The sequence below is a fragment of the Camelus ferus genome, chromosome 22 (genome assembly GCF_009834535.1).
Source record: "Camelus ferus isolate YT-003-E chromosome 22, BCGSAC_Cfer_1.0, whole genome shotgun sequence".
In the NCBI taxonomy this organism is placed as follows: Eukaryota; Metazoa; Chordata; class Mammalia; order Artiodactyla; family Camelidae; genus Camelus; species Camelus ferus.
In genome coordinates this window covers 7,725,470-7,753,220 of record NC_045717.1, presented here as the reverse complement: position 1 = coordinate 7,753,220, position 27,751 = coordinate 7,725,470, and the positions used below count along the sequence as shown (strand labels likewise).

Here is a 27,751-nt window from a genome sequence, read left to right as displayed (position 1 = left end):
TGGTGGAGCCGGATTTGAACTCTGGCTGACTCCAGAGTCCACCTTCCTATGGATGAGGTCAATGCCCTGGGGGAGGTCAGGGAGGGACAAGGAATTTTTACAACCAGGGCGATATCATCCTAAAATCAAGGGAAATGCAGAGCTTCAGCTGAGCACCAGGAACCCTGACAGCTTGGTGTTGGGGGTGGGAGCGCACCTGCAATGCTTACAAGTGAGATGGATGCCACTCTTATCACTTCATCCACAAATCCCATGATGGCAACATGGTCCTGGCACCTTTGCTGATTTTCTGCCCCCAGCCCCACATCAGGGGGTGAGCAAGGAGACAGGGTGATATTGGTGTAGCTGACACAGGGTAGGACACGGCACATTGATTTTGAAAATAATTACAGTGCATGGATCTAGAAGGCAAGAAGTCAGCTTCCGTTCATGAGACACCTACTATGTACCAGGCTCCACCCTGCGGTATGCTTTATATACATCATTTCTGATTGTCACAAGACTCCTCTGGGGTCAGTGGTATTATCTCCACTTTGTTGATGAAGAAACGGAGGCTCAGAGAGCATAACTGACTTACCCAAGGTCACACAGCCAGGTAATAGCAGTGCTGGGAGACGAACCCAGCTCTGATCGACCTCAAAGCCTTTCTCCTCCACTGCTCTGCTTCCCTCTGTATCATGTCCATTTCCACACATTCATCCCCACCTCACCTTTACCACCTACTGTGTGCCCTGCACCAGGCTACATGCTGTTTGTACATGCCATCACCAGCCAGTCTGCTCACTTCTGGTCCAGAAGAGGAGGGTCTCTGCCCGATCCCCATCTCCGACCCAGAGAAGCAGATGCCTACACTGCTGTCCCAGGAACGAGCAGGCAGCTTTTCTTAGGTTTTTCTAAGTGAAGGGTTCTCACTGCTGGTAAGACAAGGAAACAGAGGAGATAAAAATAACAAAACAAAAGGAGAAAGTCACCAAGTTACAAGAAGTCTCAAAATATCTTCCTGTTCTGGATGCTTCTCCTAACACAACTGGGGAAAGGGCCCCCTTGGGGAATTCTTATCTGCAGAGTTTCAAGGGCCCTAAAAGAATGCTGGAGCAGACACTGATTATCTACCCCACTTCCGTTTCCTTCTTCCTTTTCCCACTACTTCCTTGCTGGAAGATCCAATTTTGATGAGGAATTCACCCCCCCCCCCAAGAAATCTGACCCTCCATCCAGCTCAGGATAAAATTCTGCATGATCCAGTATCACCCCTACTTCAATGATAGGTTTAGGGGTGGCATGTAGCCCATACTTTCTGGGGTCAAGGGGATAATTTCATGATTACTATTATGGGGCTTGTTTTGGTTTAAACTTGTTTCTAATTTGCAGTTCCAAATTTTTAGATGCTCATATCTCTGGTGAATTACAATAACAGATGATGAAGTAGCAAGTGTCAGAGCTGCCCTCTCAGTCCCGGGAGAAATAGATTCCGTTTCTCTACATTGTGACTGAATTGTCATAGTGTCATACATTAGATGGCGGACTTCTTTCCTGTTCCAATCTAGGTTTTTACCACCCCCCCCAACTTCATGGCTAATTAGTTAAAGGCATATGGTTGATAAACAATGAATAGAAAAGATTCTTGCTTAGCTTTAAAAAATAGACATGTTGTAATTCAACCTTTCAGTAATGACTTGTTTCTAAGTTACAGTCTTGGGGTAGTGATACGACTCATTGAAATGGTTACTAGCCTGAAATTTTGATTGGAGAACAAATTTTGGTAAATAAAATTAACTATTTCTGCTGACCTCTACCTTTGGAAATCCATTTTCAGGGAGAAGCATTTTACCCTACAAGTTAACACATCACTCCTTACTATATAGCAAAGTCTCAAATTTCTCAGATTCAAAAAAAAAATGACAATATTCTCATCGTGTCCTAGAAGTAATGCTCAATATAAATTACAAAACACAAAGACAGTTTTGAAATGCAAAATATTTTATTATAAATGGAACTCCCTTAGGCTCAGAGATGCAGACATTTCCTATATGTTACCAGAACCTGTAAATTTACTTAGGGATTTTATACCAACCAGAAAGTAAATATTTCTTTTTGTAAGCCTAAGATATAACCACCTTCGAAAGATGTATGTTTCATGGGCTGGCTCTTAACTATTTACCTAGTAGCTTGATTTAGAGTCATTAGTGGCTATTGGTCACTGTTCATTCATTGAACAAACGTGTTTGAGTGCTGCCACGTGAAGGCTCCCTGCAGGCACTGGAAAGATAGAGATGAATCCAACACAGCTCTGTCCTCAGAGTTCACATCTTCAGAGATTTGTAAATTAATATTTGCAATAGAATGTTGACCTAAATCAAATAGACTGTCAAATATTTCTCCAGCAAAGATGGGTTTATTCAGGATCAGCAGAGAATTGCAATTTGGGGTCTTGGTCTGCAACCATGTTGAGCCTCATGCCAAGGTCCCCCACAGAAAGGAAGGAAAGTGCTTTTATAGAGGGGAAAGGAAGTTGGGAGGGCTATAATAAACAAGGAGTTCATGGCTTTCCGTTGGCTGATCCTTGCCAGGAAAGAAGAGGAGCCTTCATTTTTCCTGTTGGGCTCTGCTAGCATCACAGGACATGAGAGTGCCCCCTTCTGGTCCCCCAATTATTTAATTGAAGTTTCTGTTTATTAATTCTTACACGAGTTATGTCAAAAACTCCAATAGGCATGCATCCAAGGAGGATGGGAACAAGTCACCTTGTGGTGGGGAGGCATCAGGGAGGGCTGCAGGGAAGAAGGGTCATTGAGGTAGATCTTGGATCTTCATGCCTCTAGGAAGCTTGGAGCAGCAGGTTGAATCTAGGACACCTACATCAAGGCCTGATGGGTCAGGTAATGATTGGGGCTTCATCCAAATAGTCTTTACGGCAGTCACATTTGTTTGACACCTTTTGCGAGTTTCTTTCTTAGTTTTTGCATAATTATCATAAAATTGGGCAACATGATGCCCAGAAAGATATCACAGACATAGCCAGAGAAAATGAGTTCCTTTAATTTGACTTCTTCAATGGACTAGGAGGCACAGCCCCACTCACAGTAGGACAAAAAGCTTCCTTGGCCTTTGGGTACCTACTGCTAAGACAGTCCTGAAGAGGGTGTGGATCCGGCTTCTGGGACGCTCCATTCCCCATTCTCAGGAGGGCGTCTTGCCTCCTGGGCGCTCGCAATGACTCTGGAGATTCCAACCTCAGCCCATGCCTGAGGGTTTACTGCAGGACCATGCAACTCCAAGTTCAGTCTCCCATGCTCAGTTTCCCAGGGGAACCATCTCCCAGCAAGCCCAGTCTTCCATCGTCAGAACAATTGCTTGCATGTCTAAGTTTCCATGCGAGAATTTTGGGATCCGAAGTCCCTTTTAAATAGTACACACCGTGAGCTCTAAAGTGCGAAAGAAAAGGTTCTTGCGAGGTGTTTGCTTTCAAGATTACGGCTCGGTGGGACTTTCAAGGTGAATAAAATGACACTGACAGGCTGAACACGTCCTACAAATGAAACAGCAGAACGGATCTGAGTTCCATGCAAGACTCTCGAGGCAATTAATGAAAAAGAAAAGAAAGTTAAAAAGTCAGCAGGATTTGCAGAGCATTTGCCCCAAAATGTTTAACCTTGCTTTCTTTGGATTTTGAAAACTGGGATTGCAAGTCACCTGTCAAGGAGGCATCAAACCAGAGGATTCCAAAAATGTGTAGTGTTGTCATAGGAGGCAGGCCTTTGGACAGGACCCCTCTTCTTTGGCTGCTAAGAGAACTGGGGGCTTGTTGCCCGCAGGCATTTTGAAGAGGTTACCAGCTGGAAGCATTGACAAGAAACGGCCTGTTGTTTCCTATCTGATAAAATACTATTTTTCTGAGTTAAAATTTATAATAATAATAACACCAGAGTGCTGGGAGGGGGGGAGTGAATTTCAGGTTGGGGGTGCAGATCCCACAGACAGCACTGGAGTTAATTGGGTGAGAGGTTAGGACCCCTCCTCCAAAGACCTCTTTCATCTTCTGCGGAGGACTTGGAAAAGCTCCATTTGATCAATTCCTGTGGGACATGAAGTTTTCTCTGTCTCTAAGAATCTCCATATTAAAATGCAAGCATAGCACAGCATACCCCAATAATTGTCAGTCCCTTCTGCTCTTAGTCCGGCTCCATAAGGGTACTATCTCATATTTTTTGGCCCACTCAGGGGCCCCAGAATTTTGGTTGTGGTGCATTGATAGGCCCTTTAATGCCCGTGGGACATTTGTCACCAGGAGGCACACGCACACCTCTTTGTGCTCCATTTAATATTCAACTTACCGACCCTATGAACCTATTAAACAATTTTTCTCTTGATGTTCAAACACTATTTGCATAATTGGCAAATAAAAACTTATTAAAAATTGAACCGATTAGAATTTCTCAAACTTACAAACATTGGTTACAAAACTGTTTAATCACGCTCTCTAAAACATTTAATGAAAACTGTAAGTTTAGTTTAGACTCTCCTAAACACTTTAAATGCCTAAAAAGTCAGCCAAAATGCACATAAAACATCAAGACGATTGAAAAAATATGTACTTACATGCAAAAACTAATTATGAAAGGATATATAGATCATGGCTATGTATCAGATTTTTCATTAGATTTATGTTTATACTTTTTTAGAGTTACTTCCTTAGAATTAATACGATAGTTTCCTAGGATTAGATTTAAAAAAAAAAAAAACCTAAGCTCTTCTAGGATTACAGATTCCCTCCAGAACCAAAAGAAAAAATGATATCTCAGGCCAGCAGTTTTGGGTTACTAATCCTTATTTGGGACCTCTATAAAGGTTCTTCCTAAGATTATTGCACTTAAGGTTATAAAAGTCCATGCCTTTCCCATAGTTGTTCTTTTCTGAAACCAGAGGATTTTCCTAAAGTGATGTGTTTCATTTCCTAGGAAACCAAGTATCAAAATTTGCCGTTTGCTGTCTTCATGAAGACATTTGCCTGATTCAGCCTCTCCTAATCTCATTATAGGCTCCTTGTAGTGATTGTGCATGACTACTGATTTCTATTTTTTTCCCCAAGACTATTAAATGTATTCAAAACCCACTCTTTCCTTCTCACCAGGGTAGAGAAAATGCCTCTTGATGCTTTAATAAACCAGCATCCACTCAAAAGAAGAAATAGTGTCACCCAGATATAATACAAGGCAGCTCCTAAAAATAAGATGAAACTGTATTATGTTCACCCTTCCTGCACAATTTATATCAACTTTTCTCTTTGGAACTTCGTTAGGAACTTACAGCCGTTCACAGATTCCACATGTTTTAATTAATTACAGTTATCAGTCAAAGTTTATACTCAAACTGCCAGAGCTTGACCGCTGGAAGCCTCCCTAACCCAGCTTCTTGGTCCTTTCACAGCTGCCCTGAGACATTGTCGAGAGCATCCTTGCTTTCTCGTCACAGAAGGAACTTCCTTCCTACCCGAGGCCACCCTGCAAAGCACCCCCCTTGTTTCCTTCAGTGGAGAAAAGTATTAGAGCCAAAATCTGGACATTAGGGGCACATGAGAGCTGGCAGGTGGACATAAGCGTTCTGCTGCCGCAGCCACTTTTAGTGACTGAGGTGGGAGTGAGGTCTAGCCCACATCAGCATTCCCAATTTAACTTTAGCGTTGCTCAGTTACATTGTTCTGATATAAAGTTTTCAAAAATATTTTCTCAATGACATACTTACTTGACAGTTCAACCTCTCCTTGAAGCAGTTAATGATACCTCATTCTTATTTTGTTTTGTATTTATAAAATGAACGTATACAAATACTTGACATTTCTCATTCATGCCTAGTCAGTTGACTGAAGAACGCAGAAGATCAAATACACCTTAATAAAGGGCTACATCTAATCATTTCTAAAGGAGCTTATTTATTTAAAATTTATTACCACGACAGAAAGAAGAGTTGAGAATAGTCCCACCCACTTACTACAATGATAGCAATTTATAGTTCTTTTTTTTTTATAGTGGACAGAAGGGCCTAATCCACGGTGGGTTCTTTTCTAAGTGGTCCACATGGTCCTGTCTGAACTGCAATTGACCTTTCTTGCTTCTGAGCCCTTATTTCTAAATCTTAGTCTTTGTTTGTGTATATAGCAAGGTGACTTTTGAATCCTTGTCCTTTACCAACTGCTAAAGCAAACGCTCCCCTCCGACCTGGTTAACAGAAGGTGGGCTGTGGCTATGGGATGCTTGGCAATCTGTATCTTCCACCGAGCATGATGTGTTGGCCTTCCCTCTAGCAACGGTGTCTTAGGCCAAGGGAGAACAGAACAGATAGTAATACTGCTAAAAGAGTTGTTAACAGGAAACACTGTCTGCTTGGAATCCACTCTGAGAAAAGCTCTACCACTTGAATAACACAAAACATTTCCATTCATCTGCCCTCAGCGCTGCCCTACCTACCATAACTCAGGATGTTTCAGGTCTAGTTCATGTCTTTTCCCCAAAGGTTCAAGGAAAGGTAGACTTTTGGGCAGAGATTAGTCAATATTTATGAAGAGGACTAATAATAATTACAACAACGGCCAACTTTTGAATTCCTGTTGTGTACCAGCCACAATGCGAGGCTCTCTTTACAGCTTTTATATCATAACATCCTCTTAACAATCCTGTGGAATCTACACGATTATTTGCTTCATTTCACCTTTGAAGACGCCAAGGATCAGGTAGTCGAAGTAATTTCTCAAGGACTCACAGCTGATGGATGGCAGAGCCCAGAACCGGGTTTACGTGGTGTTGGTGTTTTGAGGAGTCCTGCCCTCTGCCAAAAGCCAGAGCCCCCAGGGATTCTGATGTAATTTGCCTTTGCTGGTGCTTGAGCACTGATATTTTAAAAGTCCACAGAATCCTGGCAGAATTATGGAAGATTTTATTAGGTATGCTGTGAGAGTGAAGCCAAGTCCAAGGCCAAGTCTGTCAGAGACAGAGAGGGAGAGGGAGACAGAGATTTAACTCCAAAACTGTAGTAAATTTCAAAGCCCTCTTCCACCAGTCCTTTCTCCGCTGATACAGCCCTGGTGACAGCCACAGCTGTATATTTGGGATGCTCCTCAGGACGGCCAGCCCAGTCCCTTTGTCCTGAGAGAGTTTACCTGGTCTTAGGATTTCAAATAGGTCATAACTAGATTCCATGTGTCCCCTGGCAGACTTAAGCTCAAATTCTAAATTTAAAATATCAGATGAGCGAAATAGCCTTTCTTCGCTTCTGTCTACTCCAGTCTTCTTTCCAAGCAGGAACGGGGTCAAAAGTGGCCCTTCTGCCTGAAAATCTGGACGGTTTGGGCAGTGGGAGATCTCATTTGCAGGCTTTTGAGAAGGGTGTTTATTGGGGGCCACACCTACTCAGGCCCAGAAATTGCAGATGAGCATGGGATGGGAGCTACCTGGGAATAATCTATGGTGACCTGAGTCTGGGGACCTTCTGACTAGAAGGATAAAAGTCAAAATCCCCTCCCCAGGAAGAAGTGCAATCATTGGGCTCTCTGGTGAGCATCACTGGACTATTGCTCAGCTCTGCATAAGATAAGCTTCCAAGCCCCCTTAACATGGGCTGGACCAGCCTCTCCATTTTAAAATCACCTCTCTTATCTGCCGCAGTCCCTCTTGCTTCTCTTTCTTTGAAGACATCAAACTTGTTTTATGGAGTTAGCATGCAAGGGGAGAGTACAAATCACCACATAACTCAGGCAAATGTCTGTCAGTGATGATTTGCGTGGGGCTACAAGGTTCCGGAGTGATGGTTACGATGTCTATAGAATCAGAGTCTTGAGCTAAAGCCCTACTCTTCCTCTTACTGGCTTTGTCCCTCAGGTCAGTTACTGTCTCTATATCTCTAAGCCTCACCTTCTTTTTTGTTTTTATTGTTGTTGTTTTATTTCATGTATTTTTTTTTAGGAGGGATGGTGGTAATTGGGTTTATTTATTTATTTTTTAATGGCGGGACTGAGGATTGAACCCAGGACCTTTTGGGTGCTAAGCACACACTCTGCCACTGAGCTACACACTCCCCCACCTTCTTTATTTGGAAAACAACTATTTTAAAAAAAATCTCAGCCTCACTAGACTCCAAAATGGCATGTTTGTATTTGTTACCTCTGTAAATGTTTCTTGAGAGGGTACCATGATGCTAGGGACACAACACTGAGCCAAGCCCATCACCACCTTTGCTCTTATGGAGCTTACAGTGTACTGGGCATGAGAGATGTTCATAATAATGAGATATCTCACCAACAAATGTAATATTACGACTCTGGGAAATGCAACCAAGTGGAGGTAGGTGGTACCAAGACAGTACACAATGTTGGGCTGAGTTGTGACGAGAGGAAGAGAAGCCATTTTATACCGCATCACTCTGCTTCCACGAGAAACAAGAAGTTCTTAGACAAGCTCTCTGGTCCCTCTGGGAAATATATCCTAAAAGAGGCAACAGTGAAGCAGTCACTTCAAGCCACCCACAGACATGCCAGCACTATTCGGCCATCACTCCACTGTCCAGCCGGGCATTTGGATGGACATCACCTGGACCTGGACGTTGGACTGACAAACTCACTCATCCGAACCTCTCCTTCCACAAACATTCACTTCCTCCAGACCTGCCTCCATGGTCCCTGTGGCCTTCTGAAGGTGAACTCATGACGAGCATTCTGCCTCGGATCCCCAGGGGTTGTGGCAGCAAGATGAGTCACCTTATAAATATAGTACGTTTCCCCAGGGGGACGGCGGTGGGTGGAGGCATTTGTAGCACTCACTCTGCTTTAAGAGATCATTTAGAGCAAGTCGTTTATCAGAGAGCAAAAACAAGCTAACCAGGCACGTGGCCCCTCCCGGAGCCTTGGCGGGTGACTCCCAGCAGGCACCCTCCTGCTCCACGCATGTTCCGGGGAGGCTGGCAAGAGCCGGAAGGTCCCAGAGTGTCACTCCCGCTCCATCTCTCGCTCTCCATCCTTCATTCCATCCTTCTGCTCTGTTTCTGTCTACCTGTTTCTCTCCCGCTTCCTCTTTCACTCTCCCTTGCTGTCTCTCCCTCTCTCCGCCTCCTTTTCGTCCCCTCTCTGCCTCTCAAATCTCTCTCAGCGGGCTCCTCTCTCTACCTCTGTCTCCTCCATCTCTCTACCTTCTCTCTGTGTTCGGTCCTCTCTCTTTCTCTTAATTCCATTTTCTGCCCATCTCTCTGGCTCTGTCTCTCTTTCCTGCTTCTGCCCTATTTACCCTCCATCTCCAACTGTACCCAGTGGGGGTCAGGGTTGATTCTTCACATCCCTACGTAAAACCAGGCCTGGGTGGGGCCTCTGCCCTTGGACTCAAAAGAAATGCCACTTTCCTTCTGGCAGGTGGCTTTGTCCCCTTCCTCACCCCACCTCTTCCTCCATTTCCCAAACCCAAGCATTCAGAGCCCAGCTCTGGGTCCAGGGTCTGGACAAAGAGGGTATCTGATGGCCCAGAGCTGAGCCCTGTGGGATAACAGTACCCACTACCTTCAAAGTCATGTGGGTTTGCAGGGATTATTCTGGAAACCACCTCCAGGATTCTGTGAAGGGGCTGGGGCAGGTCTGAGCCTCCACGGGATTCACCCTCTGCCTCTTAGGGGCTGAGCCTTTCGTCCCATCCCAAAAGGGCTGGGGAGAGGGGGCTGCCGAGGACACAGCCTCAGAGGAAGGCAAGCAGCCTCTAGGTAGGGCCTGGCACTTGGCGGAGGAGAAATCAGGAAGCCTAAAGATGAAAGAACTGAGTCCTGTTTCCAGGAGCCACATCCTTGGCCTCAAGCCCAGCCTCAGATCATAGCTGGTCTCATTTAATTGAAAACTGACTGGACACAGCCCCCTACGTCATTCTTCTAGATTCAGCATCGCTGTCAAGGCTGGATACGGTCCCCGAAGGAAGGAAGAACAGAGCCCTTGGAATATGTCATACCCTGGACCAGGCTATGTCCCATGAGTCTCCTCATTTAATCCTCCTAGGAAGCCGAGGAGATGGGCACAGTGGCCGGTCAGCTAAGGACGCTGAGTGTCAGAGGCGCTAAGTGACTCGACCAACACCAGCCAGCTAGAAGCCCTCAGCATCTCCAGTTCTCCTGTTAAATAGCTCTGTTCCCTGGCAACAGGCAGCCTGTGGTCCCGACACAGCCCAGGGTAGAGGAGGGCACTGCACCCTAGAATGAAGACCCAACAACACAGTTCAGCGACCGTCAGGCTCCTGCTCACATTCACTGGCTGGGCATGGACCCCGTGTTGTCTGCAGCATGCACTCCTGCTGATCTGCCTCCCAGCACTTACTTCCCGTTTGTTTTTCCAGCAGCACCACCCTGACCCTGCTTCCCCGATATCACCCACCTGGCAGGCAGGTCATAGGAGGGGTCCTGCCTTGCCCTGCTAGTTTAAGGGTTGGGCACAAGGACTCCAGTGTGGCCAATCAGATTCTCTTTCCTGAGATTGAACACAATAACCTAGAACAAAAAGTACTGGTAACTGATTTATTCTAAAGAAACCCTACTTGTGAATATTTCTGGAACTGCCCTGCTTCCTGGTAGGTCCTGGATTCGATTGTTAAGCATTTTCTGGGTATGTGAGCTCCTGTGTTCTCATAATTTCTTTCTTCTATTGAAGTTAGCCAGTGTCGGTTTCTGTTGCTTGCAACCAAAAATAACCCTAGCTAATGCCTCACTATCCTGCAGGCAATAGAGCCATGGCACGATAATCAAGGCTATGCATGGCTGCGCCTGCTCCAGTCTGCCCCCACCAGCTTTCTCCTGCCTGTGCCTGCCACGCTGAACCGTCTTGTGACACTCTGAGTGCTCCATACTGATTGATGCCTGTGTACTTGTGTTTTATGGTTTTGCCATCATTTACTTAATCAATCCCATACTAATGAACCTTTTAAAATTGAGATATAATTCAGGTATGACTCAGAAGTCTCCAGAGAAACAGACCCAATAGGATACGTATATATTGAGAGAGAAGGAGACTGATTGATTGATTCACATGTCTGTGGGAGCTGGTAAGTCTGAAATCTGTCTGCAGGGTAGGTTGGTAGGCTGGAGACCTAGGGAAGCAACTTGAGTCTTAAGACAGCCTGGAGGCAGAATCTCCTCTTCCCCAGGGGACTTCAGTCTTTTTCTCTTATGGTCTTCAACTGATTGGATGAGGCCCACCCACATTACGGAGGGTAATCTGCTTTACTGAGAGTTTACTGATTTAAATGTTAATCTCATCTTAAAAAAATGTCTTTACAGAAACATTTAGACTGCTGTTTGACCAAACAACTGGGCACCCTGACTTTTCCAAATTGGCACATAAAATTAACCACCACAATTCACATATCATACAATTAACCATCTTAAAGTATATAATTCAGGGATTTTTAGCATATTCACAAAGTTATGCAACTGTCACCACTGTATAATCACAGAATATTTTCATCACCCAGAAAAGAAACCCCAGTGCTTTAGCAGTCACTCCCCACTCCTCCTTCCCCAGCTCCCAGCAACTACTAAAGGCTTCTGTATTTTGCCCGTGCTGGTTCGCCGTCCTCGCCTCTCACTTTGCCTGCCTGGTAAATTTCTGCTCACTGTTCAAGAGCCAGCCCTTCTGAAATCTCTTCCTTGATTCCAACCTTCCTGGGACACACCATCCCACTTGAAGCGAGTTAATCACTCCATCTTCCCTGACCCCCAATTATAAGCCATCCAGCCCTCTTGGCAAAGCCCTTAGCAGAAGATATTAAAATTGTCTCTTAACTTGGTTCTGTTTCTTACCAGGCCAGGGGCTTTTAAACTGTGGCCAGAAATTTCAGGAGTTCTTGAAAATGACTCGTGTTTTCCATGTGTGTATATGTGTGAGTTTGTGTGTGTGTGTGTGTGTGTGTGTGTGTGTGGTGGGGGGGGGTGTTTCTTAGGAAAGGGTCCACAGATTCCATCAGATTTTCAAGATGGTCCCAGGAAGTCAGAAAGTCCCATGACATCAGGCAGAGCTTCTCAAGGGCAGAGACATACTTTACTAGTTCTTCCCTGGCCTCGTGCCATGTGCAGAGTATGAGGCTTACTGAATGTGCCTGGCGATGAATGAATAACATTTAGGAAAAGGTCCCTTCCTTCAATGGTTTTCCATCATCGTTCTCTGTGAAGCAGTTAAAGAGCAAAACAAATAACATATGGTTAAGAGTCAGAGGAGGAGGATAGATGTATAAGTGCACACTCATTCATTCATCCATCTATCCACTCATTCACCCATTCATTCATCCACCATTCCACCCATCTACCCATTCACCCATTCATTCATTCACTCATCCACTCAACTACCCAGTTACCCATTCATCCATTCATGATTCATTTTATGCACCTACAGGAAACCACACCTAGCGCTGGCTGTTCGGGCTCAGAGAAGCAAGCAGTTACTGCGAGTATCAGAGACCTCTGAATGTAGAGGGAGGTGATGTGGTAAAGTCCAGGAGGGCTTCCTGGGGGAGATGCAGCATGAGTGAGTCCAGGAGGGAGGAACAGGGTTGAGACAGATGGAATGGAGGCCTGGGCAGGGTGTCCTGAGCATGTGTGTTGGAGGGGCAGGAATCAGCATGATGCCAGGCTGACCAAGGACCCAGAAGAGGGAGCGAATTCACACACCAACAGTCCCTGCAGCCCAGAGAAGGCTTTTTAAGCCTCTAGGAGGTGATGCCTCAGAGAAGTCAGCCCTGTGGGCTCAGCTGGGCCTGTCTGTGATGAGGTGTGGGGTGTTATTACCCAGCTGGAGCACAGGGCCGAGTTGAGTGGGTAAAAATACTGACCCTGAGCTCAGCCAGGCACTGAGCAGAGGGAAGATTTCATTAGTGCTGGAGAGGAAGGATGTGTCTGCTCCCCTGGAGGCTGGAGGGCAGGAGGCTAGCCAGGCGGGGAGGCTGACCCGATGGCCTCTTAGTGGTGATTGAGCAGCCTGGGAGGCTCCTGGCGCTAAAGGAAGGGGGAGGGAGAACAGGACTCCATCCATTACCTCAGCACGTACCTGAAAGATGGAAGATGGCTGCCAGAAACAGGCAGAAACTCCCCTTGAGAAAGGAGAAGCCGTGCTGTAGCAAGATTGCACAGTTGTGGTTGCCAGACGCTGGGCCAGAGCAGACGTGGGGGCACTGACCTGGCTAATGTCCTTCTGCAGGAGGGCCCCAGGGCACGGCTGACCCTTCTAATCTCCCTCGTGCCCTGTGAAGGCCCTGGGAGCCGCCCAACCCCTAGCCTCTCTCTCCCCGTGTCCATCCTGCTCAACCTCTCTCTTCATCCCCTGCCCTCCCTCACTCTCAAACACATCCCCGCATCTCTGAGCCGTTCCGAGCAAACCACTCTAAACAAAACTGTGGCATTACTTAGGGCAGGGATTCTGTGCCCAGAACTGTGCTTGGTTTTGAGGTTCAAAGGTAACCACTAATCCCATTCCTTTCCTGTGGACCACTTGAGAAATAGCTGCAGCTGTTAAATGCGGAGGAAGGTACCTCCTTTATTACTGTGGGAGCTGCATTGGAGGAGGGCGCCTGAAGGCAAAACTTCCAGCCTCAGGGAGTGAACTTAGCCGTAGGGTCTCAAACAGAGCAACTGGAGAACTGGGGGTCTCCTGCATGTCCCCCTCAGCCCCCCCGGGATGTGTGCCACGTGTGGGGGCAGTGAGCTGAGGCAGCTATAAGAAGGGGCTGAGCTACAGATCTGAGGGCTATTCGCCACTGTCCCATTGAGATCATCTCCACCCTCCCCACTGAGAAGGGAGTGGGAGGGGTAAGGAGGGGCAGCCATTTCTCTCCAGTACTTCCAGGTAATTGCTGGCATGTTGGGAACAGAAGTGTTTCTTACTAAGCTTGGCACTTGGCAAGTATTTTCTAATCAATGCCTCACTGTGACTGTTTAAGGGAGGTGATAGGCCTTGGCACCCACGGCGATGGGGAATCAAAGAGATTAAGGGCCAAAGCCTTGAAGTGGTAGAGCCAGGGTCCTGCGTAGCTCCCTGGCTTCTTCTCCAGGACACATGTTAACACACCAAGCTTTGCAGAAAGCTGTTGGAATCATTTAAACAGAGACACTCAGTAAGCCATGAGAAGTCTGTGTGACCTTGTTTCAGTTGCTTAACCTTTCTGTTCTTGCTTCTCAACTGTAGAGTGGGGGCATTGAAAGCAATCTGTATTCACGGTGAACCTGCTTTGTTGAGAGGCTTCTAGGGCATCCAAAGGGGATAGGCCATGTCCTTGACATGAGAGCTCTCAGCTCCTCCCACTCCCAATCCCCTCCTTAAAATTCTCCCATGGTGATGGGGGCAGGGGGATGGGCAATTACAAAAGGCAAGCACAGACAAGTTAGTTCCTTTGTGATGAGGGAACAGTTGGGTGTCTTGACTGTGCTGGTGGTTACACCAATGTACACGCGTGATAGGAGGGCACAGAAACTCGCACGCACATGCACAGGTGCTCACACATGCATGTGTACACACACACTCATGAGTGCATGTAAGACTGAAATCTGAACAAGGTCTGTGGATTGTACCAAAGTCAATCCACAAATGACAATTGTACTTGTCAATTATATAGCGATGGTTATTGTCAGATGTTACCGTTGGGGGACACTGGATAAAGGGTACACTCGACCCTTCTGTCCTCTTTTTGCAACTTCCTCGAAGCCTATCATCTTTTCAAAATAAAAAGAGAAAAAGAAATTCTCCCCCGGCTCCTCATTGCTCTCAGCATAAAATCCAAACTCTGTGCCAAGGACCATAGGCCCTGCACACCGTGACCCCCCACCCCCACCCTGGCTTCCTCTGGAACCTCTCCCCCTCCCTCTTCTCCATGCCTGGAGCCATCAGGTACATTCCTTTTACAGGGACTGAGCCTTGCAATTTCCTTCACCTCAAGTTCTCTCACCCCAAATCCAAACATAAGGAAATTCTGTTGATCATTCACATTTCAGAATTAATCTCCCTTCCTCAGTGAGGCCTCCAGTCTCATGTGGATGCCTTTAGCTGCCACAGGAAGCCCTTCTCATGTCCTTATGGTGCCTATGGTCATCAGACATGGCCTGACTTGTTTATCTACTGCTTTATGTCCTGCCCACCCCTCCCTATGAGAATGGAAGCTCCTGAGGGCAAGAAAAATGTCATTTGGTCACTGGTGTGTCCCAGTACCTACAACGGGGACAGGCAGGTACAGATGGGAGCACCTGCAGATGAATGTTTATTAATGGTAGATGAATGGATGGATGGATAAATGGATGAATGAATATATCAGACAAGATAGCATATGAGCAGAAGTGAAAAAGGAAGTTACCTAATAATTCTTCCCCAGGACTCGTACTATTGTTTAAACACACACCCACCTCCCTGATTTACCAAAGGCCCTAGACTACTCTCCTGGTCCTTGTCTCCACTCTTCCATGCAGTTCAGGTCTCCGGTGCCCTTACTTTCTCCGAATCATCAATGTAGCAAATCTAGCTCTTGGGATAATATCAGTCATTTATACTTTAGTCTGAATTCCAGGTCAAGTACCAACTATTTGTAGTTTAAATTTTATTTGATTATTACTTCATCTTGAGGGAATTTCAGTAAAGATGAGGGAGATACATTTTGGGACAGAAGCCCACAAGTGTTGTGCCTCATAGAAAGCCAAGAATTAATTTGGATCTGGTTTTGGCAGGAAGGTTGTGACAGTCAAAGACAACTTTTGGTAATTTTAAAATATGCAAGACACTTTCCACAGGCCTGAGTTACAGTTGCAACTCTGGTGTTCTCTCCCTGGGTGTCCCTGAACAAAATTCTTTCCCTCCCTGGGCCATCTATAAAATGAGGGGCCCAGCTATGTGACATAAAAAGTCCTCTCTAGTTTTGAGTAGTGTAATTCTAAGACAGACCTTGTTTTCTAAGGAGAATATCTCAGATTTTTGGAGATGGTGTGCACCTTCAGAATCAGAGCCTGGGGTGCAGGTCTAGCCCTTCAGCGACCCCTACGCCCAATCCAGCCATTCAGTTCCTACTGTGGAAGGTATCTGTATCCCCCATCACTGTGAGCTCCTCATCCCACCTGGTGCTCAGCTTGGGATGCTCGGGGCTTTGTGTGGTTCTGGCAGCTTGCGGGAAGGGTTCTTAGGCAAGGCATTCCATCCTCTGCAGTGTAGCAGACATCGGCGAGACATTAACAGATATTGGTGAGACATTGATAAGACTGGCTCTGGGTAAATGGTAAAATACTGGATCAGGGTTGCATATGGAAACCGGAAAGTTTCCATCCCTGGAGAGCTTTAGGAAGATTGATTGTTCCTGGGTGACTCCGTTCCTCACTTCAATCATCTATCACAGGTTTTATCAAGTCAAGTCACCCGTGGTGGCTGGACCTGTTTTCTCCAAAGTCCATCCAGCTATAGGTTCAGGAAATCCATAAACGAGATTAGAAATGAATTGTTGCTCTGCTCTTCGGGGCACCACCATTCTTGGGGAACCAGTTAAAGAGCACACGTCATATGTTCACAGTGGGGTTTGGCTGGTAAATTCCTATTCATCTTTCAAGACCCAGCTCCAGCATCTTCTCTTTTGGAAAGCCTTGCCTGACTTCCCCCCTCCACCACCACTCTTCTTCCCTGGGTTGAATTAGATGTCCCTTCTCTGAGCTGGTGTGGACCTCTGAGCTCATTGCCATGGGCCCATCCCCCTGTCTTCAAATAGTTCATATGCCACTGTCCTCACAGGATTATGAGCTTCCTGTGGGATGAGAGCAAGCCCTCTTCACCTCTCTCTGCATCTCTGGCACCATCACAGGACAGGCGAGGCAGAGAGGGGGCTCAGATGCTGGCCAAATCGTTGGAGGGACTGGGAGCTCTTACATCATGGACAGCAGACTCTGTCTGGCAGTATGGGAAGCAGGCGAGGGGCCCTGGTATCCTCTGCAGCCTTCCTCAGCTTCCTCTTACTCGGTGGCCTGGATTCTAGCAAACCGCATCAAGTCCTTACAGCATGCCACTCATCCGCACAGCATCCTCCTTCCAGAACAGCCCTGAGCTACGGGCACGAATACTAATGCAGCATGCAAATGCCAGCCCAGAGAAAGAGAGCCCTGGACTGTCAATTAGCTTCCCCAGCACCAGCTAGAGCGTCCAACCCCCTCAGTCACCAGGGACCAGCCCAGTGCAAGAAGGGACAACAGAAACAGAAATCATCTTGAGAGCCGCTGATGTCAAGCAGTATCTTGTGGCAGCCCAGGAAGGGAGCCTCAGAACAGGGGAGCAGAAGATAAGGCCAGTCCAGCTTCTCACAAAGGGGGCTGCTCGGGGTGCTCTGGAGGAAGGGCGGTGTCCCTGCTCCTTGGAGGTGCTGCGTCTCCCTTCCCCTGCCACCCTACCATCTCACCTGAGTGCCAGCTTCAATGCACATGCCTCATGGCATCCTCTAAGCCAGGACAAAAGATCTTTGCAGCCACTCTCCTCTGATCCAGGACATTCATCCTAGAAGGGAGGGCTCCCTATCACCCCATCCATTCTTCCTGCCCCCGCTGTTTCTTCAAACAAACATCCTTCTCTTGCCTTTCCTGCTCCTCTGCTTTCTTCGCTTAATGGGTAATAGCAGGGGCATTGAGGACAGCTAGAACTGGGTTCAAACCCTGAGGCTACAGCTCATCACTCAAGCTTTGTGGCCTTGGGCAAACCACATCACCTCTCTGACCCTCAGTTTGCTAATCTGTAAAATGGAGGGGAGAGCAGAGCCACAGAGGTATAGTAAGGATCGCTTTAGGAGTAGCTAAGAATTTCCGGCTACGTCCTCTGGTGTGCCAGGATTGTTGCTTTGCTTGTTTCTTAAATTGCTGAGCTTAATTTCTATTCATTCTTTTTGAGAGGTAGAAACGAAATCTCAATAAACTCGGGATGCCCCACCCCACTGCAGCATTGCCTGAATATTTTTCTGGAGGCTTACAAGCATCAAGTTGTGGGGTGGGCTCGACCAGGTGTGTAGCTGGTCACTTCTCCAAGCAGTCAGCCTCCGGATGTCCTGGTTCCTGTATGTTCTGTGGTCACAGTGCCATCCAGGTCACAGCAGGGACCCCCAGCCTAGCACCAAGGTTTGCTGGTTCTCTGGGGCTTTCTGGGCCACATTCCTTACGGGGGCAGGGGAAAGAGTCTCCTCCTTCCCAGACTCAGCAGGGAGATACAGGAAGGGATCTCACTCCTAGGAAATATGCACAGGCCGGCAAAGTGTGCGACGTTCCACATAGTGGGTTGGAGGGGCTGGAAGAGGGACTCTGGGCCATGTCCACTCTCTGAGGCTCTACTTAGGAAACGAGCAGGGTCTCAGCCCCCAGATTCCCCGAAGTCTGGGGTTTCTGTGCTGAGTGCTCCGCCTGGCCTTTTCTCTTAAGCCAGAGCCTTTGTAAGTGAAATCCAAAACGGCGACCCCATCGTCTCTGTGTCATCTTCGCCCCAGGCAGTAAGTGCCACAGGTCTCAATTGTGGAGGAGGGTATGCTGGTCACAGGACAAAACAGAAGGAAACATCTGCTGATACCTGGTCGTTTTAGGTTGCCTCAGTTCTGCAGCCTGGTCCCGGAGTCAGCCCTCAGCGTGACAGCAACCACGATTCTTTTCCACTTTCCTTCCTCCCTCTTCAGGCTCCAGTTGCTGCAACGGGGCTGGGAAGCTGGGAGCCCGCGCTGACAGGTTCAGCCGGCCGTGCAGGGCCAGGGGCATTCATCGCTGGCTTTATTACTAATCATCACGCAGCGTGGTTGCTGCTCCCTCCTCCCATCCCTGCTCACTTCCTCTGAGGTCTTCAGTCCGTAGAAGCCCTGAAGGAAAATGAGACCCTGTGTGCATCCCTGCAGGCTGGTGGCCACGGCTGCAGCTCCCAGGCACTAAGGGTATGGGTGAGAGCAGCACCTGCCATCAGAGGGCCAGGCTCTGCACCTCCCCTCTGCATCTGTCCCTCAGCTCTAAGATGCTACCCCATTCCCGTCCATCCCCAGAGAAATAGTGCTAGAAGAAATCAGTTGCAACAGCTGCTGGAGGACTTAGAGTTAGACAAGAAGTGTGGGCTCTGGAGTCGGATCATCTAAGTTCAAGGCCAGCTCTACCACTTATTTGCTGTGTGACGTTGGGCAGGTCACTTAACCTCTCTGTGCTTTGGTTCTCTCATATATAAAATGGGGGATAATGAGAGTATCTACCTTACAGGGTATCGAAACGGTGAAGTGGGACCAGGCACATGACTAGATTGTAGTAAGAATTCTGTAGATGACGGCTATCACTATTAATATAATTGTTATATAACCCAAGGAGACCAGAGAAGAGGAGTGAACACAGCTGATTCCTGGACATTTACCCAAGATTGTGAATCCATATGATGCACACACTTTAGAAAGATAAGAAGTTCTGCCCATGGTTTCTGTCCCCATTGCCCCAGCCATTTCAGCGTCACCTGTCTACCCTGCCGCACTGCTGTGGCAGTCATCCAGGGCCACCCCTGCCCCACTTCAGCCCTGCTCTGCCCCTCACTCTCACCTGCACCCGCTCCAGCCCCATCCCTCTCCATCCAGTTCTACCCTTGATTTCTCCACCCCACCTCCTCCCTCACCTGTGCCTTCCTGAGCTGCCCTAACCCACCCACCCCCCACCCCCGTCTTGCAGGTCAACCTGGCCAGGGTCAGGGGCCTGTTTTGTCACTGGCAGAGCTGCAGAGGTCATTCCCACTGGTTTCTTGGTGAAGTCCGGGGTGTCACAGGGAGCTGTTTATCTACCCTTCACCCCTTAAACTGTGAGTTCTCCAAGTCAGTGAACAAAAACTTCTGCAACCCCAGAGACTCATTCAGGGTGTGATAACCAGGAAACACTCATGAAATGCACTCACCGAAATGTGACTGAATGAATGAGTAAGTGAAGGTTAATGATGATGTTAGTGATGACAGCATGCTTCGTGGAGCTTTGTAAACTGCCGAACCCTATGCTAAAGCACCTGAAAGCTTCTTCTCATTTCACAGCAACCCTAAGAAATAGGCACAATTATTACTCCCATTTTACAGAAATTGAAACTGAGGCTCGGAGAAGTTAAAGTCACATAGCTAAGCAATGACTGTATCAAATCCCTCGGTATAATCTTTCCTCCTTAGGACAGAGATTCTTGACGAGGTGTCCACAGATGTGTTCGTGCAAAGTGTGAGTGCATGTGTGCAGTTATTTTGGGGAAGAAGTTTCACAGGTTTCATCGGATACTTAAACGTTTGAACATATTTGAATCCACCTCTCCACCTTTCCTCCTTCCATGCATCCTTCCATCTGCCCCCAGGGAGCCATTTGATCAATTTCACAAAGCACCTACCTTGTGCCAGGTCTGGTGCGGCACCCACGATTTCTCTGGCCTCCAGGACACCTACTGTTGCTTCAGATAGTGCAAGCAAGGTGCCCTGGAATGTCGTTCCTCCCTGCCTGGATCTGGGTAACTCAGAAGGGCTTTGCTGCCAGTGTCTGGGCTGCGTGGGTGGCTGCACTCTGTCTGAACTCATCTCAGCCCCTGGTGGAGACAGTTCCAGTGCTGGAGCATGAAGGGGGAACCCTTGGGGGCAGTGCAGCCATCAGAACATGAAGGCAGAGCCTGTGTCCTGGCTTCCCCTGCGTCCCCGCAGCCCGGGTCAGCCTCGCTCCCTGAAGGGGTGTGATCAACCTTGACAGATGAGGCCATGCTTGGTGCATGAGGATGTGACCAGGAGAGGCCCTTCCCAAGCTTAAGTCCTGTTCCAAGCTCTTTTCTTGCTCCTGGGAAAGTGGGGAAGAAGGTGCTTGCATATGAGACCCCAAGAGGAAACTGAGGAATGGAGTTAGCATTTGCTGAGCCAGGACTGTGTTCAGCCAGGGAAGCCCTGTGCTGGGTGCTCCTGCAATCATGGTCGGCTTCAGCCTCACCCTGCCACTGGCGTTGGTAGGATTGTTCCTCTTGCAGATGTGCGGAAACCAAGGCTTTCAAAGGTCAAATAACATGTTCAAGATCACAAAACAAACCCCGAATTTGAAGCCTGATATCCTTGGTATCACTTGTGACATCATTTGTAGTTTGCAAAACATTATCCCACGTGGCTTCTCCAAGCGTCCCTCACCACCTCACCCCAAACTCACCTGTTCCCTCCCGATTGCAGTTTGTGATGAGGAGAGGATTCGGTTGTCTTCACCACCAGCTCTGAGAGCAGGGACTCTGGCCTCTTCTTGTTCATTACTGATCCATGTATTTAAAGTAAATACCTGGCAAGGAGATGGTGCTTAATAAAAATATGTCGAATGAATGAATGAATGAAAACTAAATGTGCCCCAAAGCAAATAATAATAAAGGCCGTTTGCAGAGTGCTTTGCAGAGAGACAAAACCCTTCCCCTTTACTTTATCTGACCCAGTCCTTGCACCAACCCTCGAAGGGGTCTTATTCACGTTTCACAGATGAAGCAGCCCAGGCCCAGAGGCATATGTGGGAAGAGAGGTGGGACTTGATCCCAGGCCTAAAGGATGTGCCCTTTCCCTGCCTTGAGCGATCTCAGAGTGAGTCTCTGTAGAACTCTTAGGACGTCCTGGGCAAGGCTGAGCCATGACGGAGGGGGACAGAGGGAGGAAGCGCATGCTTTGCTTTCCAACAGCTCACAGTCTATTTGAGGAGGCCAGACTTATGCATGTGGAACATTTGGGAAATGGTACAAGACAGCAGCTAGCATAGTGCTGAATTGCACATAATCAGGTGCCAACTACATTCCCTTCCTTAACTAGTCTGAGTCTCTTAATACCAGATGGGGACCCTGAGAATAGATTTCCTATAAAACAGATGAAGAGCTAAGATGGAAGCCAAGAGGAAGGTTGCGACTTACTCGTTTCCACGCGGCTCTAGCCCCGCACAATGGCTGGCCCTCGGCAATGAGCTAGCGGCAGTGCACCCTCCGTCACCAGCCTCACTCTGTGCCAGGCCCCTCCTGGAGCCTCACAATGGTGACCTCACCACTCTTCCTGGCCAAACCACGAGGTAGGCACTAACGTAGTCCACAGAAGGTGAACGTAGGCCCAAAGTCACACAACTAACAAGGGACAACAAAATCAGGGTCTGTCCCGGCTCTAGCAGCCCCCCAGATTCATGCTCTTAATCTGACACTGCTGCCTCCGCACGTGGTGGGAGCTCGGTGAACTGCCCTTGCCCACAAGGATGGGAAGAGGCACGGCTGAGTGATGAGGGAGGGAGGCAAGGAACAGTGTGCGTGTTACATAAACAGACAAGCGCACGCCTGCCGTAACAGGATTTCTGCGGGTCCTTGACAATATTACCCTCTCCTCCCTGCGCAGCCTCCCAGGGGTACCCTAAGGAGTCTCACAGAGGGGCTCATGTCAGAGGGAAGGCAAGGCCTTGCCTCCAAAGACAGGCCCTGTGAGCGCGTGCTAGTCTGCTCAAGCTGCGATAATGAGATACCTCAGACTACATGGCGTAAACAACAGCAGTGTATTTTCTCATAGTCTTGGAGACTTGAAGTCCAAGATCAAGGTGCCAGCTGGGCTGGTGTCTGGTGAGAGCTCTCCCCTTGGACTGCAGACGGCTGCTTCCTCCTCGCCGTGTGTGCACCTGGTCTCCCCTTGATCATGTGTGCGGGGATGGTAGGGACCCTTTGATGTCTACCCTTTTAAGGATCTCACCCTCGGGGTCTCACCCTTATGATCCCATTTAAACCTTAATTTTTTTTCCTTGGAGCCTCCATCTCCAAATGCAACCACTCTGGGGGTTAGGGCTTCAACATATGAATTTGGGGAGGACACAAACATTTAATCCACATAAGGTGGATGAGGGAGGGGACCAGGGCTGGAGACGGTGCTGGAACTAGCTCACCTTCCGGATCTAGAGGAAGCCACAGCCATTGAAGCCCAAGCTGGTTGGGGCTGGCAAGATCATCTTAGCAAGCACACCACGTCGGGGGCTGCAGGACAAATGGACCTTACACGCAAGTGAGAGATGGGGGGACTCCCTCTCTCTCCACGCAGTCTCTTTTGCAAGTTCCCAAGAGGCAGGGAGTGCGGCTGCTGGCTTCTTTTTCTCTCTTGTTCCTCACACTTATTGTGCATTCCTACTTAGATGCGTTCTTTGTGAGCACCTCACGGGTGATGTCTGCTGCATCACACAGCATGCATACGTGTGCGTGTGTGTGTGTGTGTGTATTTATCTGTAGATAAAACCTACCACACAGGGCATCATCAGGAATAAATGAGCTCTTGTGCATGTAAATATCTGGTACACGGTAGATCTATGAATGAACAAATATTTGTGGAATGAATGGATCTTAACTTGGGAAAGTGTGCTTCTTTCTTTGAAGGGCAAGGACGATCTGGTAATCATCAGTTTTTACTTACTAATTGGGTCACTGAGCAAAGAAAATTAGTTTGTTCATTCCTTTATTCATTTATTGAACACCGTCTGACTGCACCCCTCTCCAAAACCAGGGGTTAAGCAGACAGTGTAGAGCTACATCAGTAGCAGTCCCTGCTCTTAAGGACCTTGCAGTCCAGAGGGAGAGACAGATAGAGAAGGGACAATGAGATGCAAGGTAGTGAGTGCTCTGATGGGAAAGAGGCCCCAAGTGCTTAAGGAACCCCAAGGGGGGCACCACTTGGAGCCAGGGAGGGATTCCTGAGGGCAATGACACCTTGAAGTAGATCTTCAAGCATAAATTGAGGTTGTCAGATGGAGAAAGAGCTGAGTGACATTCTAGGCAAAGGAAACAGCATGTGCAAAGGCCCTGAAGCACAACCACGGAGGGCACATTAGGGACTAGTGAGGGTCAGTGTGGTTGGAGCCCCAAAGGGAGTAGGGTCTTAGGAGATGAAGACAGGCCACAAAAGGGCCTCGTAATTCCCACTCAGTGGTTTGAACTTTATCTCGGTGACTTCACTTTATTCTCACTGCTCAGAGATGACCAGTCGTGAACTCCTCTAGAGGCACTTTATATTTCTATGTGTAAAATGGGACAACTCACTTCTACTCTGCTTCTTCAGAGGGTTGTGGGGTGGAGGAGTAATGTGAGAATGGCATCCCAGCCTTTTGTAAACTCTCAAGTGCTAGTCCTGGTCTTCAGGTAGTGCGGAGATGAGCAGAGGCCTGAGGGTGAAGTGGCTCCGTGCTCCATCCAGAGACATTTGCGAAGCCTGGAGCTGCACCATCACCCTCTCCCCAGCAAACATCCCTCTGTTCCTTGAGTCCCGCCATCCTAGTGGGTCCTCTTGTGACCCCAGACTTCAGCCTCACCCTCGCCCTTCTTCCCCAGCAAGGAGGGAATGAAGGAGGTGGGGCCAGGCCCTACCTGTCCTTCTCCATCATCCAGAATCCAAGCCTCCTGGACATAGATAAGCCCTGACTTGGCAGTTAGGAGAGCCTGAGGCTTTGAATCTTGTGGGGCCCAGAGGAGAGCTCCCCAGCTCAGTGGCCCCCAGTGTCCCTTTCTGCCCATAAGAGGGTCCCCAGGATGTGGCAACAGAACCCTGGGCTCCAAGTTCTAATCGCACATCCTTGCTGGGTAACTGCAGGCAAATTTCTTGCCCTCAGTAAGCCTCAGTTTCCCTCTGTGGTGATGATTAGACATGACCTGCCTAACTCACAGGGTGTGAGATGATGGGAGCTGTATAGCAACAGGCAATACAAATGAGATGAATGGATGTTACTAAATGCACCTTCCCAGTTGCACAAAGTAGGACATGTGCTAGGATTTGAGAAAGCATCAAGGGCCAAATAGGTGAATAAAACTAGTCAGGATCCCTGGCCAAGTCACAGGACACCTGTGTCCTTGGAAGGGCAGCTAATGGTCTGGAATGAGGGGGAACAGCTCCTGAGGGCCCCGTACCCTTGTGGTACGACTGTATGCCTGTGTGGCTTTGAGTCGGTGTGAAAGTGGATGACTGTGATGGTCTTTCGCACTGACTGCGTGGGCATCTGCATGCCTCTGTGTTTGTGTGTGTGGTCCTATGGATGCACCTGTGGGTGCTGTGGTCTGTGAGTCTGTGTGTACACCACCACTGTCTGTGTGGGCTTGCGGGACCTGTGCTCATGTTTGTGTGACTACGTGTATGTACATGCTTATGAGGCCGTATGTCGAGAGCCTTATGATCTACAAACACTGTTTATAACTGGTTACCCAGGCAGCTTGGACTTGGAGGAGGGATGGGGAGCAAGGAGGGGAGCCGAGCTTGCGGCAGGCGGGGCGGGCAGAGCGCGACTTCCGCACCGCATGACGCTCTGGCTTGGGAGTCTGTTCCTCAGGCTTCCAGAGAGCAAAGGAGGGGAGATGCCTAAGGGGAATCCACAACTGGAGGATTGGAAATGGACCCAAACTCTGCCCTTTCACATGAGAAGCCAAGACAGGGGCTGGGGGCCTGTGCATCTGTAGTGAGAGCTCACAGCAGGGAGACTGCTTCCCCAACTCAGCCATTACCCCCTCAGCACTAACTCACAGCCTGCTCCTAACCGATGGCTAATAAATTCTTGGGGATGAAGAAGGGAGAGAGAGGGGGGAGAAACAAGAGTAAGGAAGTGTCCAAAGGGCCCTAGGGCTCCTTCCCCTTCCCCAATTCCCTGTCATTCAAAGGTGGCCCTGGCGTTGGAGGAGAAGAAGGGCACCCTCCTCCCAACACATCCCAGTTGGATGTGTGGTTTTCATCCCTTCCTGGGTTGAGGAGAGTTTTCCCCCATCGTATGAATTCCCACGGTGGGTTAAATAAGATTTCCCTTGAAGTCAGAGGAACCAGTGCACCCCACACAAGGACACACACACGCACGCACGCGCGCGCATTCTTCCGGGTGGCAATCTGCTGCCCCCTGAACCCCACCCACCCGCCGGGCGTCCGCGCCCGCGCGCCCCTCGTGCGCCCGGGCCCCGCCCCTCCGGGGTTACCCGCCGGCCGCTCTCCGCGCGGCTCCGACGCGCCCCGGGCTCCGGCAGGCAGGCAGGCAGGCAGGCAGGCAGGCAGGCAGGCAGGCAGCAGGCAGGCGCGCGGCTCCGCTCGCAGCCGTGCCGCTCCGTTCATTCATGATTGGTACTCGGCCCCCCGAGACCCAGCCCGAGCGAGCGCCGGGAGGGGGCGCCGAGCGTGCGGCAGGAGGGGCGGGCAGTGCGCGACTCCCGCACCGCACGCGGCTCTGGCTCGGGAGCCTGTGCCCGGCGGGCGCGCCAGCCCCGTGTCCAGCGCCAGGCAGGCTTCGGGGCATCGTCCTCGGCCCCCGGCGGGCAAAGCGGCCGGGCCCGGGTCCGAAGGCTCACCAGGAGCGGCTGGCCCCTGTGAGTCAGTGCATGTGCGGGGCTGAAGAAGGAAAGACACGGTTCCCAGCGCCCCGGCCCCACGCTCGCTGAATACCAAGCTGCGGGCGAGCTGCCGGGTGCTTTTTTCCCTCCTCCAATTCGGAGTAGAAGATCCACACTGATTTCTTTCCAGGGGAGGGGAGGGGCAGGGCCCGGGGTCCCAAGTCGCACACAAGTCTTCGCTGCCATGGGGGCCGTCATGGGCACATTCTCGTCTCTGCAAACCAAACAAAGGCGACCCTCGAAAGGTAAGCCACCTCCTTCTTTCTTTTGTTCCCCTGCTGGGTTTGGGGGTGCTCAGGGCTGGGCTGGGGTGTGCCACCTGCCCCACTTGCCCCGGACCCCCCTCTCCATGAGGAGCGGGTTCAGATTCCTGTATCCAAAGGAGTAAGAAACCGGCGGGAGGATTGGTGTGAACACCCGTGAGCTCGCAGAGGAGGGAGCCAGAGTGGGCTCTGGCCTCGGGGGGCAACAGGACCCTTCTGGGGCACCAGGTGCCGGGACCCGGAAAATCTGTAGGAGCAGAAGGAAGGGGGGAGTGGCTGGATTGTCTGGGTGGAAATGTTGGGACGCTCTTTACCATTCCAGTGTTGGCTGGTGTTTGTGTGACTGTAGGCACCCAGCAGCGGCACTCACACATTCACACACTACCCACCGGCAGCAATGCTGTGGAGACCTGGGGGTCCACCAGAGAGAGAGTGTGCTTTCTGCCCCTTCAATAAACCTCTGCAAGCCAAAAGGAATCAGCTGCTGCCAGGTGGTAAAACTCCCAGGGCTGGTGTCCTGGTGGCTCAGGGAATCAGGAGCCAGGGCATCACGCGAGGGTGCTGCCATGCTCTGGGAACCGCTGGGGAGCTGAGGGCATTGTCAAGGGCTGGTGGATGTGTGCGCTAACATCAAGGATCAGAAAGCATCATATCCTGGGGCCTGTCCCGCCTGGATCCCAGCTGGGACAATCTCACCAGTGGGACGGTTGTCCAGTGGGTCCATGTGAAGTTGGGGAAAACATGTGTTGTGCCTTGGGGGACTATGCTGGAATAAAGCGACTGGATACAGTTAGGAAAAAGAATATGATGGGTCTGGTTTGGTTTGGTTTCATGCTCAAATACTATTGTGAGTGGTGGAAGGACTTTAAGTAACCTGACAGTTAAACCTTCAGGTTCTGCCACTGGAACCCAGGCTCTGGTTACAGGTGGGGTTACAGCTCCAACTCCTTATGCAGGCCTGTGATTAGATTTGTGTTAGAACAATGGTGGACTCCAGGACGCACAGTGAGTCCACTCTTAGGACTTGGTTGGTCTTTCCGGATTCATTAGGGAAGGCTGCATCCCAGAGCTCCCTGTGAATAACCTGTTCTCGAGGGGTGCAGGCATCTGGCCCAGACCCCAGAGACATCAAGCTGAC

General features: G+C 49.3%; 1 protein-coding gene across 4 annotated transcripts in view; it reads left to right on the top strand.

Annotated features, from left to right (window-relative positions):
• Window positions 1–27,751, top strand: part of KCNIP1 (potassium voltage-gated channel interacting protein 1) — a 317,413-nt gene that overhangs the window by 94,149 nt on the left and 195,513 nt on the right. The window contains exon 1 of one of the 4 annotated variants that reach the window (XM_032465111.1): window positions 26,071–26,595. The exons of 2 other annotated variants lie outside the window; for them this stretch is intronic. In XM_032465111.1, coding sequence (XP_032321002.1) covers window positions 26,535–26,595 — 61 coding nt within the window. In that variant the 5' untranslated portion in view covers window positions 26,071–26,534. Of the gene's footprint in view, window positions 1–26,070; window positions 26,596–27,751 lie in introns of those variants that run through there. One more of the 4 variants, XM_032465113.1, reaches the window with a different exon arrangement.